The sequence below is a fragment of the Theropithecus gelada genome, chromosome 14 (genome assembly GCF_003255815.1).
Source record: "Theropithecus gelada isolate Dixy chromosome 14, Tgel_1.0, whole genome shotgun sequence".
Taxonomy (NCBI): Eukaryota; Metazoa; Chordata; class Mammalia; order Primates; family Cercopithecidae; genus Theropithecus; species Theropithecus gelada.
The window spans coordinates 45,586,705-45,603,663 of NC_037682.1; the positions used below are offsets into that span (position 1 = coordinate 45,586,705).

Here is a 16,959-nt window from a genome sequence, read left to right on the forward strand (position 1 = left end):
ATCTCAAACTCCAATCAGATCATGACCACGTGCACAGTTCAGATCATATCAATTTGGAACTTACAATAGTTCTAAGAAAAAAGAATGTACAAAGCAGGAATGCCCACACTTTTGACTTCCCTGGGCCATACTGCAAAAAGAAGAATTGTCTTGGGTCACACGTAAAATACACTAACAATAGCTGATGAGCTTTTAAAAAGTCGCAAAAACAAAGATCGCATGATGTTTTAAGAGAGTTTACAATTTTGTGTTGAGGTGCATTCAAAGTCATCCTGGGCCGCAGGCGGCCTGTGGGCCACGGGTTGGACCAGCTTAAAGGCATCCTAACCTTTCCAAAAAAGCAAAAGGATTCCCTCATATTAACTTTTAAAACTGCAAACAACTTTACAAACTCATATATAGTTAAATGCATGTTTGCTCAGTCATATCCAAGCAAAGAGGCTTTGTTACTTAACTCAGAGACAATGTGTCATGCTTGGCAAAGTGTGGTGGGTCACAGAGCAGTAACCTGGGAGACTGTCAAAAATGCAAATTCCCCAGCTCCTCCCTAGGCATACCAAATCAGAAACTCTGGGGGTGGGGTCCGGCAATCTGTTTTGATAATCTCTCCAGGTGCTTCTCACACATAAAGCTTGAACACTGCTATCGAAGGTTTTACCAACCCAAACACCATTTCCCTTATTAATGTAAATAATCTGTTATTTTGGTGTCTTTTTATTTACCTTTATAACTGAGTTAAAATATAAAATTATGAGTGAAGAAACTGAATCTCACATTTCTTGAGAGCACTTAAACTTACATAGTGCATTCAAAATATTAAAATGTGATGTGTCACATCACTCCAGTCTCTCTGAAACTCCTGGATTGTTGGACCACTTATTTAGCTTTCTCATCTGAGAAACATTCGCTGAGCACTTCTAACATACCTAGGCCTATGCCAGGTGCTGAGAATATGGATATTTTTACTGAACTGAAAAAGATTTAAAAAAAAAAACTATTCACATTTCAAAGCTTTGATGTTATTAAATAGCATATAAAATGTGGTAAATTCCTAACATTTGCTTAAATGTTATGTTAATTAACAAGACAAACATATGTTAGTTGTGGGGACAAAGTACCTACTTGTGAGTTTACGTTGGCAAAGAGGTCCAGAAGATGCAATATTCACTTCTAATTACTGAGATGAGATGCACTTGCCTCTCTCATGACAGTTCAGTATGTCTATCAGCCCACAATGTGGACACAGTGCTAGAAATAAAAAGCTGTGGGTCTCTGTCCTCCACATGCTTCCCTACAGTGATGTGCTCTGAATGGACTGATGCAGCAAGCTCCATTCTGAAGGGTTCTAACCATAGAAGCACCTTCCAGTAAACTCAGAAATCCAAGGAACCTACCTTTACAGCAAAATGAGCCTATGCTGTAAAATCCAAATAGCTTACTCTCTAATATAGCAAGAGTTATTTTGCATGAATCCCAGTGTATTAGTTTCTTATTGCTGCTGCAATAAATGAACCACAAACTTAATGGCTTAAAACAATACAAATGTATTATCTTACAGTTCTGGAGGTCAGAAGTCCAAAATCAGTCTCAGTGGGCTAAAACCTAGGATTTGGCAGGGCTGCATCCATTCTGGAAGCTCTAGAGGAGAATCTGTTTCCTTTTCCTTTTCCAGCTTGTGGAGGTCACCTGCATTCCTTGCTCATGGCCCCTTCTTCCACCTTTAAAGCCTGCAACTTAGCAACTTCCAATCTCTCTCTCCAACTTAACTTCCATTGTCACCTCTCTCACCTTCCTTACAAGAATCCTTGTAATCACATTGGGCCTGCCCAGATAATCCAGGATCATTATCCCATCTCAAAATACTTAATCACATTTGCAAAGTGTCTCATCAGGTAAGATAATATATTCACAGGTTCTGGGGATTAGGATGTGAACATTGTTGGGGATGGGTTGACATTATTCAGCTACCCCACTGAGGGCATACTTTTTGAATATGAAGAAATCTTTTGATGTACCATAGTTAGAAAATATGTGACTTGTAAACAGGGCAGGGAATGACCTTCTCATGTGCACTCACTGTGAGCCAAGATGAAACCAGGTGCCTTTTATAACCCCCCACAACAACCCTAGAAGGTAGCTTCCATCATTATCCTTTTCCAGATGAGAAGACAGACTCAGAGAAATTAAATTAACTTGCCCAGCACACATGCCCCGTGTGTGGAACCCAGGTCTGCCTGATCCCAGAGCCCATGCTTATTCTTCTTATCTCACATCTCCTTCCCACAATAGAATGTCGACTCCTGAGCCTCTGCCTATGCCTAGATGAGGGGCTAGGGTTACAAATGGAATATTTGCCTTTCCATGTCATAGTGAGTCTTTTTTTTCTCCTTTAATCAATTTCTTTACATGTAGAATAGTATAACAGTTAAGGGAGTAGACTCTCAAGTCAGCCTTCCAGCAAACAAACCCCAGCTTGCCACTTACTAGCTGTGTGACCTTGGGCAAGTTACTCAACTGCTCTCTGTTTCCTCATCTGTCAAATGACAATAATAATTATATATGCTCTCATAGAGCTTTAGGAAGATAAAATCAGTCAATACAGATGAAATATCTAAACCAGTACCTACTCTAAGTGTTTGCTGTACTTTATTAAATAAAAGCATGGTGGAAAGTCAGGGACAAAGGCGCTACAGTGTGAGGGGAAAGAATGAGAGGTTCTTTATCACAACCCACAGTTGGCCCCTGGCAGAGCACATCAAGTGGCATCAAGGTCTAAGTTCTCCATTCTTTTTAATGGAATGAATAAAATATATTCCTCATTCTATACGACTGTTATGAGAATAAAATGAGTTAAAACATGTAAGGCACTTAGAACAGTACCTTATCATTGTTTTTGTTATCAACATTAATAAACTGGTGGTTGTGAGGGTGCTTAAATATGCTCACCTCAAGCAACACAAAAAACTCAACAAACTAAAAATTAACCACAATTCCTGAGAGTAATTACAGCGTTCTATTTGGGTCCTCTGGATAAACTGAGGAAGAAAAGAATTAGGGAAAGACACTTCTAGAACAGTGCTACATATCTATTTTTTAAATCCTATAAAGAACTTCCAAATTAATACTGAGTGCTCAAAGCACTGCTCAGCTGTAGATAATGAAATCAGAATAATGGCATGTTACAATCCTCTAGTCACACACACATACATTCAGGTCAGCTCCCTCCTTGGTCTTTCTGTCTGTCCATCTACCCATCCTGTATTTACTAAATGCTGACCACATGCCATTCACCAAAATGACAGATGCTTAGGATACTCAAGTGAAAGACATGGTATCTCCTTCAAGAAGATGAGTAAACAGACAACCACAAGAGAGTGTGTTATACTAAAGGCAGGCACAGGACACTTGGGGACACAAAAGATGACAGGCACCTCATTATGTCAACACCTTGAGGAAACAAGTGACCTGAATATTAAAGGTCACACTGCCCAGGAAGGGGCAAGCGGGAGGTCACTCCTAGCAGACTGGACAGTACTTTGTCTGTAAATAAGTACTTTGTACATTATCAAAGTACAAAGGCATGAGAATACATGGCCTCTTTGGCATACTGCAAGGTATCTGGTCTTGCTGGGGCATAGAGTTTGAGTGGCCAAGTGGTAGGAGAGGATGGTAATCAGATCTTGAAGGATCTTCTATTCTGTGCTCAAGAGTATGGAGAGGGAAATGGGAACGCAGTGAGAGTTTTATACAGGCATGACTGAAGAGAGAGACAGACGTGGAGGTTGTTGCCACCTTTGAAAGACAATGAACAATGGCCAACACATAAAAGTGATAGTGTGTATGTGCCGCCCTGGGCGGGAAGCAGTGCATGCTTCCTGTTGGTCTTGGCCCTGAGCTGTTGCTACTTTGCTTTAAATTCTAAGTGGCCTATGGACTTTTCTTCATTCCTTCTTGGTTCTGCAACATGTGTGTACCCTTAGGGCCGTGTAAAAATAGGCCCAGGGCCCAGGGAAGAGGCAACTCAGCTGCCCAAGGATCTCAGACACTCCCCAGGCATGTGGCCGGCTTTCTGGCAGCTGTTGGGAGGGCTCAAGGTCACTGGGTCTGGAAACCTGATCCCACTGCAGATGGCCTTCTCCTGGCCCAGGAGACTCTGGAGAGAATGTAGCCAGAGGTACCTGGCGCCAGGGCTCTTCGAGGCCAACTCAAGGAGCTGCCTTTCACAAGGGGCCACCTGCCCCTATTTCAGCTTTCATGTTCCCATCAGCAGGTCAACTCAGGCCCTTTCCAGAAATATTCCATCTCCTCCCTTTTTGCTAACTCTCAGCTAAGCCTAACTGGTTCTGCTGTATCAGCAGATGAAAATTAAGGAGAACAAGGCTTGGTGAGGTGGAGACTATTTTTGATACCCCTTCTCTGTCACAGAGGTAAACACCATATCTCTGAAAATAGACTTGGGTTCGTGCTCCAACTCTGCCTCTGCCTAGGTAAATAATCTGGGACCAAGAGCAACCTTTTAAATCCTCAGTCCCCATGTACAACATATAGACAATAACTGCATCTTTATCATAGGGCTGTTCTGAGTGATTAAGTAGGCTCTCAGCACATAGTCTGGTACATGGTGAGTACTCAGTAAATGTTAGCTCATTAAAATCTCATGGCAACCCTGCGAGGTGTTGTTCTCTTCCACATTTCTCATAGAAGGAAGTCAAGTGCCAAGGCCAAGTGGATTATCCAGGGCTACTTATGATGGGACTGAGTGAGACTGACCACCCTGCTCTGTGACATGAGATCTCTCAGGGGTTTCCTTTGAGTCCAGTGCTATCATTCAGAGAGATGTAGGTATACAGATGAATTCAAACCCCACTAAACAAGCCCCCACCCAAAAGCAGGGTTGGCTGTTCCCGAGGCATGTCTGCTTTTTTTTAACAAATACTTAAGTCCCTTGAAAAATCATCAAAAGAGCTAACATCTACTGAGGCCAGCAACTCTGTGGCCAGCAACATGCCAGCACTTCATGTAGATTGTCCCACGGAAGCCTTAAAACAACCCTGTGGGGCAGGTACTGTTACTACCTCTGTTATAGGAACTGGTTCCCTTACAGCCTAAGGGACATGCCTGGGTTACAAGCAGTTGGCCTTCCCAGCCCTTGCTCTCAGCTGTGATTTCTTGCAGAGGTCAGAGGTAAGTGAGACCTAATCCGACTGTGTCTTTTCACAGAAAAGAGACTGAGGAGGACCAGAGAAAGGAGGGCTGGAGCCAGGAGCAGAGCAGAAACCTGATGCTGCCAAGTTCCTTCCTAGGCTCCATCCCACTGCATCTCTCCAGGTGCTGGCCTCCTGCAAAGGAGGTGGCCTTGTCCTGGGCTACCTATCCCTACTTATAGCAGCTTTTATCGCTCATATATGGGGTTCCATAGCTTTTATTTGGGAAAATGAGGGGTTCTGCTTATGGAATAGAAGTTAGAAAATCACTACCTGGCCCTTCTCTGTGCCTAAGTGTAGATTCCTACTGTCTTAGGAACTCCAGTGTGGGCATTTTCCATAGAGCTCCCTGAAAGGACAGGGCAAGAAGCAGAGCTGTGCCCTACGCAGCAGGGGCACCAAACCTGGGGTCTATGGAACCCCAGGGCATACATGAGCTGGCCTCTGGGGTTCATGATCTGCTCAGGTTGTATGCAAAATTCTGGGGTAAGTGCAATCTGGGGAGGAGAGAGCTAGAAGATTTCTGAAGGGTTCTCAGATTTCCAAAGGGTTCCATGTCTCCCAAAACATGAATGACCACTGAAAGAAATCTTCATTGTCATAGCAACTGCCATATACTGAGTGCTGATTATATGCCAGGAGAATAGGGATAATAAGATCACCAGCATCAAAGGGCTATTGGGAGGATGAACTAAGGGGACATGCTGTATTTGTAAAGCACTTAGAATGGTGCTTAGCACAAGGCAAACGCTGTAAGCTTTGGTTGTATTTTGTCACTTTAATTATTATTATCCATTATTATCATTTTCATTGCCTCATTAGTCTTCATGAAAACTTTATGAGGTATGTATTATTATCAACCCCACTTCATAGAAAAGGAAATATGAGGCTTCAAAGAATTAAGTAATTAGCTCAAGGCTGCAGAATAGCAGAAAAGGAATTGGAAACCTGGCCTGGCTGGTCCCCAAGTTCAGGCTGGCCCTCAGTCTAGATGCACTGAGGGAAGAAGGCAGGAGGACTCCTTGAAGAGCCCAGAGGAAGCTCTGGGCTCAGGTGACCCCAGGCCCAAGATCAGCTAAAGGGGAAAGCAGGCCTGGGGCTTTTTTGCTGAAAAGGCAAGCAAGCCTCCCTAACTTTGCACTTCTCATCAACAACAGAAAGGCAAGCTGCTTAAAATAATTATGACGAAAAAAGAAAACCACCCCCTGCCACTGGTTATTCCCAGGCTCCAAAGTGAGCCAATGCCCCCAATGTCTTGAGTATAGTGAGTTCAAATTGGGAAGCAGGTCCGCCCCAGCACCCGCTGGCTAACCTCCAAGTAATGTTTTTCCTTCCACACTAACACATAACTCTGCTGAACACACCACTTGAAAGCCAAAGAGATGCCCCTTGGTTGCCATGACAATGTTAAATAGACAAAACATTTTAACCAGCTCTGACGCACACACACACACTTACTTAAGGGCCAAGGGGATGAATTTGGTGGGGGAGAGGGAATGGGGTGGGAGTGTTGTTTCTAAAGCTCCATCTCCAAGAATTTGGCCCCAAAAGCATCTGGGTCAGACTGAAACAGGGCAAAGGGCTCCTTAAAAACAAGCCAAGGCTGGGCTTGCTCCAGGAAAGGGAAGCCACTGCTGTGCCTCTCTGCCTCTGGGTTACAGTCCTGGTGCCATGTGATGAAGGCCAAGAGGAGGGCGGCACTGAGGGTTACAAATGCTGATGGAAAAGCATCAGGCTTGCGTCCCGGAAACAGCATCTCAGTTTCTCACCCAAAAGGTGTGAGTGTTACACCAGCCCACAGCAGTCAGGAGGACTGAATGTGTCATGGGCTCATAAGCCTTAAAGAACTGTGTAGATGCACATTAGTGCTGCTATAAAAATATTAACAGCTGCTTCCAACTGGGTTGTGTTTCCGTTTCCCAAATTTCATGGCTGAACTTCTGTCCACAGGAATTGATGACCTTGAATTTTTTGCTTTAGAAAACTCTGTTCTGAGGTTTCTCCCCCAGATGTAGGAATCTGTGTGATAAAGCATACAGAAGGCTTATCCCAGGTCTGAAAAGACCTCTGTGCCTATGAGTCTGTTGTACTCTGGGCTCTTCCATGCCCCTCCTTTCACCCTAGGCACAGCAGGACGAGGAGTTGATGTTGCTGAGGGGCTAGAAGAGCCTCACCAGACACAGTTCGTGGCAATTTGGTACCATCAATGAATGATTGTTTGTAAAACTTTCCCCTGTGGGATCCATGATATCCTCAGGTAAACCCATTCTCCAGAAACGGGTTCCATGCCTGGCTGTCTCCGCTTGAAATCCTCTTCCACCCATCGTCTCTTGTGGTGAACTCTCTGACCTTTCAAGACTAACCCTTTAGAAGCTATTTTGGAACCTTCCTTGTCCTGGGGGTAGAATAGGTCCCCACTGTGCCATGCACAGATGTCTGTGGGCGCAGCTGCAGTAGTCTATTGTTCTAATTGTTCTCTGGTCTCTTGCCCACTCATCTGAGTTCTTTGAGGGCAGGGATCACATCTTGGTCACCTGTGTATTCAGCTTGGCCTAGCCCAGCACCTGGCATTAGCAGGCACTCTGTGACTGCTTGCAGATTGACAGTCTAAAAGTACACAATGCCAAGCCCATTATGATTACGCACTGCTGCCCCTGGAATCCTCTAAGCCATATTCCACAAATGTCTGCTTTCACTTCCCTATCCTCTGGGAAGACCGCAGGAGTTAGGGCAGAGAACAGAGCAGCTGGACAGCCTAGTGGGTCAGGAAGAGTGAAGGGAGGGAGAAAAAGGTGCCCTCTCCCAGGGCTTGCTCCTCCTACAAAGCTCATGCTCCTAACCTACCCTTTAGCTGAGGATACGAACTGACCCACTGAAAACTGAAATAGCACCCACTCCATTCCTGCTCTGAAATAAAACTGCTTTTGTCTCCATTATTAAAGGACCCTAAAGGTGCTCTATCTGTTTTCTTAGGGAGTGACCACATTAACTCTATGCTGACTTTCTTTTTTTCTGGCAGAGCCCGTTACCCTCCTAACAGGATACACTTCCCAAGTTCTCATCTCATTGTGTGTCATCTTCCTTCTGCCATGCTTTCTACATATCTCCTCCTTTGGTATCCTCCAAACAGGCAATATTTAGCAAACAACCAATGTTTATTATTGGCCACCCATATAAAGTCTAATTAGAAGGTTAACCACCTAGGAATCAAGAAATGGTGGCTCACACCCTATACCATATTCTCAAATTATACTTGAGCAAAATATGCTTGTGTGCACACCGGTGTCCTATTAGCCAGAAAATCACCCATGCCTGTCTATCGAAAGAACTTCCTGTGTGATCTAGTGAGTTCTGCTTTATGAACTTGTCATTGTTTTGTGATGTAGGGGCAAGAACAATAATCCTATTGTCCTTACCATCATCCTACTTATTTCCTACAGAATAGAATAACTGTGGCAGAGGTTCTTACATTTTCCTGGACTCACATCCTGTACGCTGAACTATTCTCTGCTAGGCTTACCACAAGACTGTGTCTGCCTCCCCACCCCTAAGCTGGAACTAATTATCACAGACAATTATAGGATTTTATATTCTTGTGTTCTAAAAAAGAAAAAAACACACACACACAGTTCACACACACAAAAACAAAAACAAAACAATATAGCACTGGCATGGCTGAAAGAGTTATGGAGAAACTGCAACACTGCATTGGTGCTATGGTAGTATTTATAAGTAACTTATTTGCATATAAATTTGCAAAGAGGAATCTGAAGTGACAATATTACATGTTGAGCATCTCAAATCTAAAAATCTAAAATCTGAAATACTCCAAAACCCAAAACTTTTTGAGCATGACATGAGGCTCAAGGAAAGTGCTCAGTGAAACACTTTGGATTTTCGGATTTGGGATGCTGTAAATACAATGCAAATATTCCAAAATCCAAAACATTTCTGGTCCCAAATATTTCAGATTAGGGCTACTCAATCTGTATAAGCTTGGAAGTAGACTCTAACAACAAGCAAAACCTCCAACAGAAGGTGCTTAGAATACAGGTGCACCAAATAGAATAAAAGGTTGATGATTTCCACACACCAGTTCTACATGCACATTATAATAGGCTAGGGCAATTGCATCAGTACCTATCCTGGAGGGAAATAATGCATCTGTTTCATATGAAGATAGGACTACATGTGTAGCATGCCTGCACTAAAATTAAGTCTTCTATCATCCAAATTTTCTCAATTATTAATACCCTAGACAGCTGCAGTAGCTGCAGCAAAAATAGCAGCCCAGTTTTTCCAAAAGTCAAAGTAGCCATGAGATGTCAGCCTAGGGACTTTCCTATGTAAGGAGTGGTTGGTCTTTGGATCAAAAAGAAAGAAAACCTTCAGTGGAACAACAACAACAAAAACTTTTTCAGAATATAAACTGGAAAACGACTCCCCTTCCATACATACACTGACATCTTTATTAAAAAAATGTTTTTGTGCACGAAAAACAAAGCCAACTGAAAAGACTACCTATTTGCCCAAGTCATTGGGATAACAATTCAGAAAACTAAACAGTAAACCCAAGGAATGCCAATCATTTTGGTTTATTCTGATATGAGACCTATCAAACTGTGCCTACTCAAAGGAGGTAGGATGGGGTTAGAGAAGCAAATTATGCCTTTTTTTTATATATATATTTCTGGAAGCGAATGTCCAGCAAAAAATAGTTGTCCTTAAGTTGCCACCTTCATGTTTTAAATAGGTTATTAGTGTTATCTTAACAGACACTGAAAATATACATTTTTTTTGTAAATATTCATGCTTGAAATGTGTTTTGAAGTGAAAAACTAAGTTGATGTTTTCTGAACTCAACAATGACCATAAATTTTAATTCAAAGATTATGTGCAGGACATGCAATAAGAAAAAGAACAGATTTTTAAAAGATTAGTTTTGGGGGTTATGTATAAAGCTATAATATCAGAGCTTAAATGCATCATGCCAGAGAGAATATCACTTGCAAAGGTTATGTTGAAAAGCTTCAGATGTGACTGCACATTTCACATTTCCTGTCACAGTTCTGATTTCGCATCATTCTAACCTTTAAAGGCAATCTGACCACATGCTCCAGTTTCTGATTAGTAAGATACCATCACCTCATCCATGCCTCAGCTCCACACACAAACACATATTGATGTGGGTCTTTGAGGAAGCAGAACGAGTCATAACATTTCAAGTACTAAACATGTATATGTTTGTACCAGTTCTGCATAATTTGTGTCTAAGAGCAAGGACAATATTTCACTTTAACTATCTCACAATCTACATAAAAATCACAGCCATTTTTCAATAAATGCCAACAAATGTCAGAAAAGCAGAACACGGCTACTTGGAAATAGCTGTGAGTTTATTAATATAATCCCCTGGAGTAAAGCATCTGGTATGAATGTTTTCAAGATGGCCAATATCATTTAGAGGCAGAGCTTACTGACAGAACTCAAACATTTGCTACCTATGCACCACTTACCATTTGGGATCTGTTCTTCGGACAGCCATTGATGTCTTCAATCTTTTCATTTGCTAAAAAAGGAAACACAAGTCAGAAAAATAAATCACCAGAGAGACACTTTCAGTAGTGATGTTCAGGACACTTGAGGAAACCAAGTCCTAAGGCCCATACCAGGGTTTGTCCAATCAGTGCAGGCATGTGAAATACTGAGACACATCTAGCAAGCTTCAGGACTTACTCATCGAGCTGCCGTCCTCCAGGGACAGCTGGGGCAAGGTCGTCATCTAAAAGAGAGACAACTGCATCGATGACAGTCTTGGAGTGATGGGGCATCGTGGAAATGCTTGGAGACTGGGAAAGAGAGTGAGCTGTGATTGTACTTTAGGCTCTTGGAAAGGCAAACACAACTGTCACAAAAGACAGAATAGTTCAGAGTGGATCAGTCCAGCTACAACTCAGCTCCCAGGGACAAAAGCCACAAATGAAAGCATCTCACTCTATCTTTGGCCAGACTAATATTGCTTTTGTTTGTCCTAATAACTATTCCCACAGCAGTGGCAAATGGGGAAAATGAGAAAGTGAGACCTTATCGCTTTCTCACTATGTGACTTGACCAATGCCACACAGTAAGTCCAAATTAGATCAAGGGACACACATGTGTGAAGTCATATCACCCAGCTACTCAGAGAAGTGATAAAAAAAGGCTGCATGCCATTCACAGGAAAACAAGTACTAATACAAAGGAGGATTGGCCCAGCTTCCCAGGGTGAATGCAGTTCATCATAAGTATGGAGGAGTCCCTGGCACGACACAGTCCAAGATATCTATGGAGAGACTGTGTTTGAGAATACAGCAGCACAAGAAGGTCAGTAAGCATAGTGGTTAGAGCACTGGCTTTGGAGGCAAAGATATGTTAGCGTGAATTCCAGCTGCAGAGTTTTTTAGCATGTGACATCAGGCATGTCATTCAACCTCTTTGGGTCACAGTTGCCTCATCTATAAAACACAGTTACTACTACCTGCTTCACCAGAGAAGCAATGAGAATTAGATGATGTCAGTAAAATGCTCAGCATGGTGCCCAACACGTAGTAAGTATTTTCTAAATGGTAGAATCATTAACCCAGTAATATGTATTATACTCAGGCCTCTGTTCTCACAGCACCCTGTACCTGTCCCTGTTTTGTTCTTAATCATCCAGTACATAACTCCTCCTTTTCTTGTTTCCCCCAACTATGCTGTGAGACCCTGGCAGACATGTGTAGTTTATGTTTCACATCTGTATCCTTAGAGCTTAATAACTGCTCACAAAATTGAATTCCCCAAATAAAATCATGTCATATTTTAATAAATATGATAGCTAAAACTTCCATGAAGAGAAAAGCCATTGGAAACTGTCTAAAAAAGATAATAGAATAACAGTGTCCCAAGCCTCCAAGATTTTAGAAATCTGAACCATTATCTCAAATTGAATTTATTTTTTCTCTACTATTTCTATTTTGAGAGAAAAGTGAAAATTAAGAAGCAAGCGAGTGGCAGAAAATTGTTCAAAAATCTGATCACCATAAGACAGACTGGCTAGTGTATATTCAGTCTAATCTACACCTTTTTTTAGAACTTGCCAGAAGTAATAGATGTTAAGGTTTATGACCCACCTGGGAAAATCCCAATCTTCAGAGATCTAATTGCATTTTCTCAACTCCTCTTAATATAAGAACACTAGGATAGGCATTGTAGAAAGCCTTGCTCCCAAAAGAGGTGCCATGAAAACCACAAACAAGGCGACCACTGAATGGAATCACTTATGGGTGTTTGTTCTTCTGTTTATTAGAAAATATAATGAGCCAGAAGATATCACTAGCATGTAAACTTCATAAGAACAGAGATTCTTATGTGCTTCGTTTCCTACCATCACCTCAGAGCTTAGCACAGTGTCTGGTACACAGGAGCCACACAATAAATACTTGTTGAATGGAACTAAGAAATAAGTCTTTGAATATCTCAATGAATCAAGAAATCTTGATTCTTGAGCATTGAGATGAATCAAGAATAGCTGCCTATTTTCAGGCAGCTATCCTTCCACTTGTAATACAGATGTACATACTAAAGACCCAAAAAACCAAACACTTGACAAATGGCACTCTTTCATACATGGGAAATTATGGCAGGCATGAGCTCTGACCTTGGATTTTGACACTCAGCACTGGAGAGAATAAATATGTGGCTTTTGAGAATCAAGGCCAATCAAGGTGTCTTCCAACTGGATACTTGTGATGGCCAAAGTCATAAGTCATTGGATTCTGATCAATACCTACTTCAGCATTAGGCCATTAGTGCTCATTACAGTAAAGGATGGATAACTGTGATCCTAAGAAGTCATTTGGGACATTTTAAAGATTCTTTATATGCCACCTGAATAATGAAACCAAAGGGCTTGGTCTAATTTCTCTTCTAATTCCTTTTCATGGTCTGTCACCTAAACCCAGTCAGGTGCTCTTTGAATTTAAATATCATGGCTCTTACAAGCATAATACTTCCATTTTACAAAAGTCAAAATAAACTGATGGGGTAGAGCCTAATTACAACTACTGTAAAGAGTATATGGGAAGAGATGAATCAAATGACTAATCCAATCTCAAAATAAATAATTAATAAAACTACAAAACGAGTTTTGGGCCTCCTAGTTTCCAGTTTCATATACTTGAAACACTTCTCCTTTACTTAAATTCCCAGGAATTCCTATGGTTGTCATAAATAATTAGAGTGCTAATAGCAGCTCTGATTCTGCTGGTAAGAAGGAAGAGCTTGGTCTTCGAAGCTGAATTTATTAACTCAGGGCAAGGGGTCTTTGGCAGCATCCCAAAAGCAGAAAATCAAAGAAACAAAGGCACTTATCCCCAAAGTCCTCATCTGTGATTAAAACTGGCATCTTTAAGTGCCAATGGTAATTTATTTATCCCAGCGTATTCAAGACTTTCTTAGCCCCACTAATGCAGTAACCTGCCTGCATGCAAGGTGACAAGTTAGTGACTGGAAAGCATCAGCGCACTTTTAAAATAAGAACAGTGGCATCAAGCTTATTACTTTTCAAAAGACTTCATTAAAGGATTCAGAGCATTTCAGTATAGCTTGTGCATCAATGCACTTACCATCCCTGGCAGTTAACAATCCTGCCAATGGGAAGAGACAAAAACTGGCTCCCCAGAAAGGCAAATGACTTACCCAGGGTCACATAATGGTAGTAGAACATCAACAGAAAGAAGGGATAGTCCTACATGTTGTCTGAATTTCCTGGTTGTATGCAGAGGCAGCCCAAATGGTGGTGGAAAAGAAGCTGCTATCAGGTCTTCCCACTTCTAAGAAGAAATTCTCTCTCTCCCTTTGCTCCCCTTTTCTCCAATCCTCCTTTGTTTATCTTTTCCTTCCTCTCTCAACTCTTATCCATTTTTCTCCTACCCCTTCTCTCTCCCTCCCTGCTTCTCTTGCTCCAAACTCTTCTGGCATCCTCCCTGAGTGACAGCAACGTAAGCAAAGGAGGGAGGCCTGTCTCTCTCTTGATTCATGCTGTTTATCCTGGCCTCATAAACCTTCTTAATAATTCACAGAGATGCCACTGTGATGGGCTGGCAGGCAATTGTCAACTTGGGGAAGCTCATGACTCAAGAAGATAATCACACTAACAAGAGGCTGAACACACAGATCCAACCTTAGCCACCAAAGGAAGGCTCCTAAAGAACAGTAGCAAAAGGCCCACTTTCTGCCTTATGGAAGATGATGGCGGAAAAGTCCCAAACAATCCCACCATCTAGGAAGCCCAGCTCCAGGGGTGTCTGGGATAGATGAAGACTTAAGAACAGGGCATGTAGAAAGCATTTAAGGCCAGGCTTGTGGCTCACACCTATAATCCCAGCACTTTGGGAGGCCAAGGCAGGCAGATCACTTGAGGCCAGGAGTTCCAGACCAGCCTAGCCAATATGGCAAAACCCCATCTCTACTAAAAATACAAAAATTAGCCAGGCATGGTGGTGCATGCCTGTAATCCCAACTACTTGGGAGGCTGAGGTGGGAGAATTGCTTGAACCCAGGAGGCGGAGGCCTCAGTGAGCCGAGATCGTACCACTGCACTCCAGCCTGGGTGACAGAGTGAGACTGTCTCAAAATAAAACAAAACAAAAAACATTTAAAATTTTCCTTGAAGTTACACATCTGATGTCCCTTCCCAGCCTGAAAAATCAACTCTTCAACCACCAGCCCTTGTTCTTAGGCTAAAGCCCAGAATTTGTTGCCTTATACCTGGTGGCCCTGCCCGACTTTGCCTTGCTGGCCCTCTGGCTCTCCTCTCTACACACCATTTTCTCTGCTGGGACTGCCCTCCCTGACTGCTTTGCCTGTCTCACTCTTAATAAAGTCTGAAGTCTTGGCTTATAGGCAAGCTCCTTGAGGAACCTTTCTGTGATTGCCACCTTCCCACCATCCCCACTCCGTCCTAGATCGGGTCTTAGCACCCGACCCATGATGGAGTGGGTCCTTAACCATGCCATCATCACTACACTCCTCCCGGGCCTAGAAAGGGGCTGTCCCTTAAAAGGCACAATTTTGCTGCCTGCAAATTTTGATGGGCCTTGATTTAGATATGTTTTCTTTTTAACTTTTCATTTTGATATAACTTCAAACTTACAGAAAAGTTACAGGAATAGTATAGAGAATTCTCATATACCTCATCCATTCTCCTTTCCTTTCTCCCTCTCCTACCCTCCCCCTCTTTATCTGTAAGGCACACATATCTTTCTTCTGAGTCATTTCAGAGTAAGCCACGTGGATCATGCACTTTGCTTCTTATGCTTAGTGTTTATTTCCAAAGAACTAGGATATTGTCTTCCATGGTACAGCTATAAATTCTGACAATTTAACATTGATTTAATTCCAACATTCCAGTTTTGCCAATTGACTAAAAAATGTCCTTTAGACCATGTTATTGCCCTGCACAGGATGCAGTTCAGGATTATATAGTGCTTTTAGTTGTCACATCTCTTTAGTCTCCTTCATCCTGGAACAGTTTCTCAGCCTTTGTCTTCCACAGCATTCACATTTTTGAACAATATGGCCCAGTTTGTTTTTTTTTTTAATAGAATGTTCCACAATTTGGGTTTGTCTGAGATTCCTCATGATTAGTTTCAGGTTTTCCATCCCTGACTGGAATACGACGTAAGTGATGCTGTGTTCTTCTCAGGGTATGACCTCAGGAAGCACATGACGTCCATCTGTCTCTCACCAGTGATGTAATTTTCATCACCTAGTCATGATGTGACCTGGATACTCCAATTAGTACTTACTTTGTTTCCCCTTGCAGCTAATAAGCAATCAATAGAGAGATATTTTGAGACTATGCAAAAATCCTGCTCCTCCTCAAATTTTCCCTTCTAGATTTCAGCATCTGTTGATGATTCTTGCCTTAACTCCCATCTACCAGATGGTTGCAACTCCCTCTACCTTTATCAGTCAACATTCTCCTGTAGAGTCCAGCCCTCTCTTCTCCTCCATTGATAGATCTATTTTTAAATGTATCTATTTATTATCATAGGCGTGTGGATTCCTATTTTATTTAGTGGCTATAATCCACTGTTGTCCTCAATTGATTTTGATGCTCACACTGTCCCCAGATTGGATTGTTCTTTGTAGCCCTACAGGGAAGGGACACTACCAAGGGGAGGACTTAATAAAAGAAGAGCTGCTGTGGTCTGAATGTTTGTGTCCTCCCAAAATTCTCTATGCAGGTTTAATCCCTAACGTAATGGTGTTTGGAGATGGGGCCTTTGGGAAATAATTAGGTCATGAGGGTAAAGATCTCATGAACAGGATTAGTTCCCTTATAAAACAGGCCCAAGAGAGCTTGATCACGCCTTCCTTCCATGTGAAAAGATGGCTGTCTGCGAATGAGGAAGTGGGCCCTCCCAAGACATAGAATCTGCCAGCACCTTGACCTTTGACTTCCAGCCTCCAGAATCATAAGAAATAAATGTCTTTTGTTTATATGCCACTCAGTCTAGTATTTTGTTATAGCAGCCTGAATCTCAGACAAGAGCTTTTGAAGGATTCCAACTCTCCACCATTAGAACTAGTGCCTGAAAAAGTAGTAAGCTGCCCATCACAGGAAGTAATTAATAGAGGTTGTTGACTACTTTTTACAGAAGCAATTCATTCATCAGATTGGGGCTTTTAAAGGCCCCTTCCAAACCTGACAGTTGAGAGCTGTGGCAGA

The 16,959-nt window shown here is 42.2% G+C and overlaps 1 protein-coding gene across 4 annotated transcripts in view; it reads right to left on the bottom strand.

Moving 5' to 3' along the window:
• Positions 1-16,959, bottom strand: part of NAV2 (neuron navigator 2) — a 757,451-nt gene that overhangs the window by 267,074 nt on the left and 473,418 nt on the right. For all 4 annotated transcript variants that reach the window (XM_025355931.1, XM_025355930.1, XM_025355929.1 and 1 more), the window contains exon 3: positions 10,721-10,773. In XM_025355931.1, the coding sequence (XP_025211716.1) occupies positions 10,721-10,773 (53 nt within the window). The remainder of the gene's footprint in view (positions 1-10,720; positions 10,774-16,959) is intronic.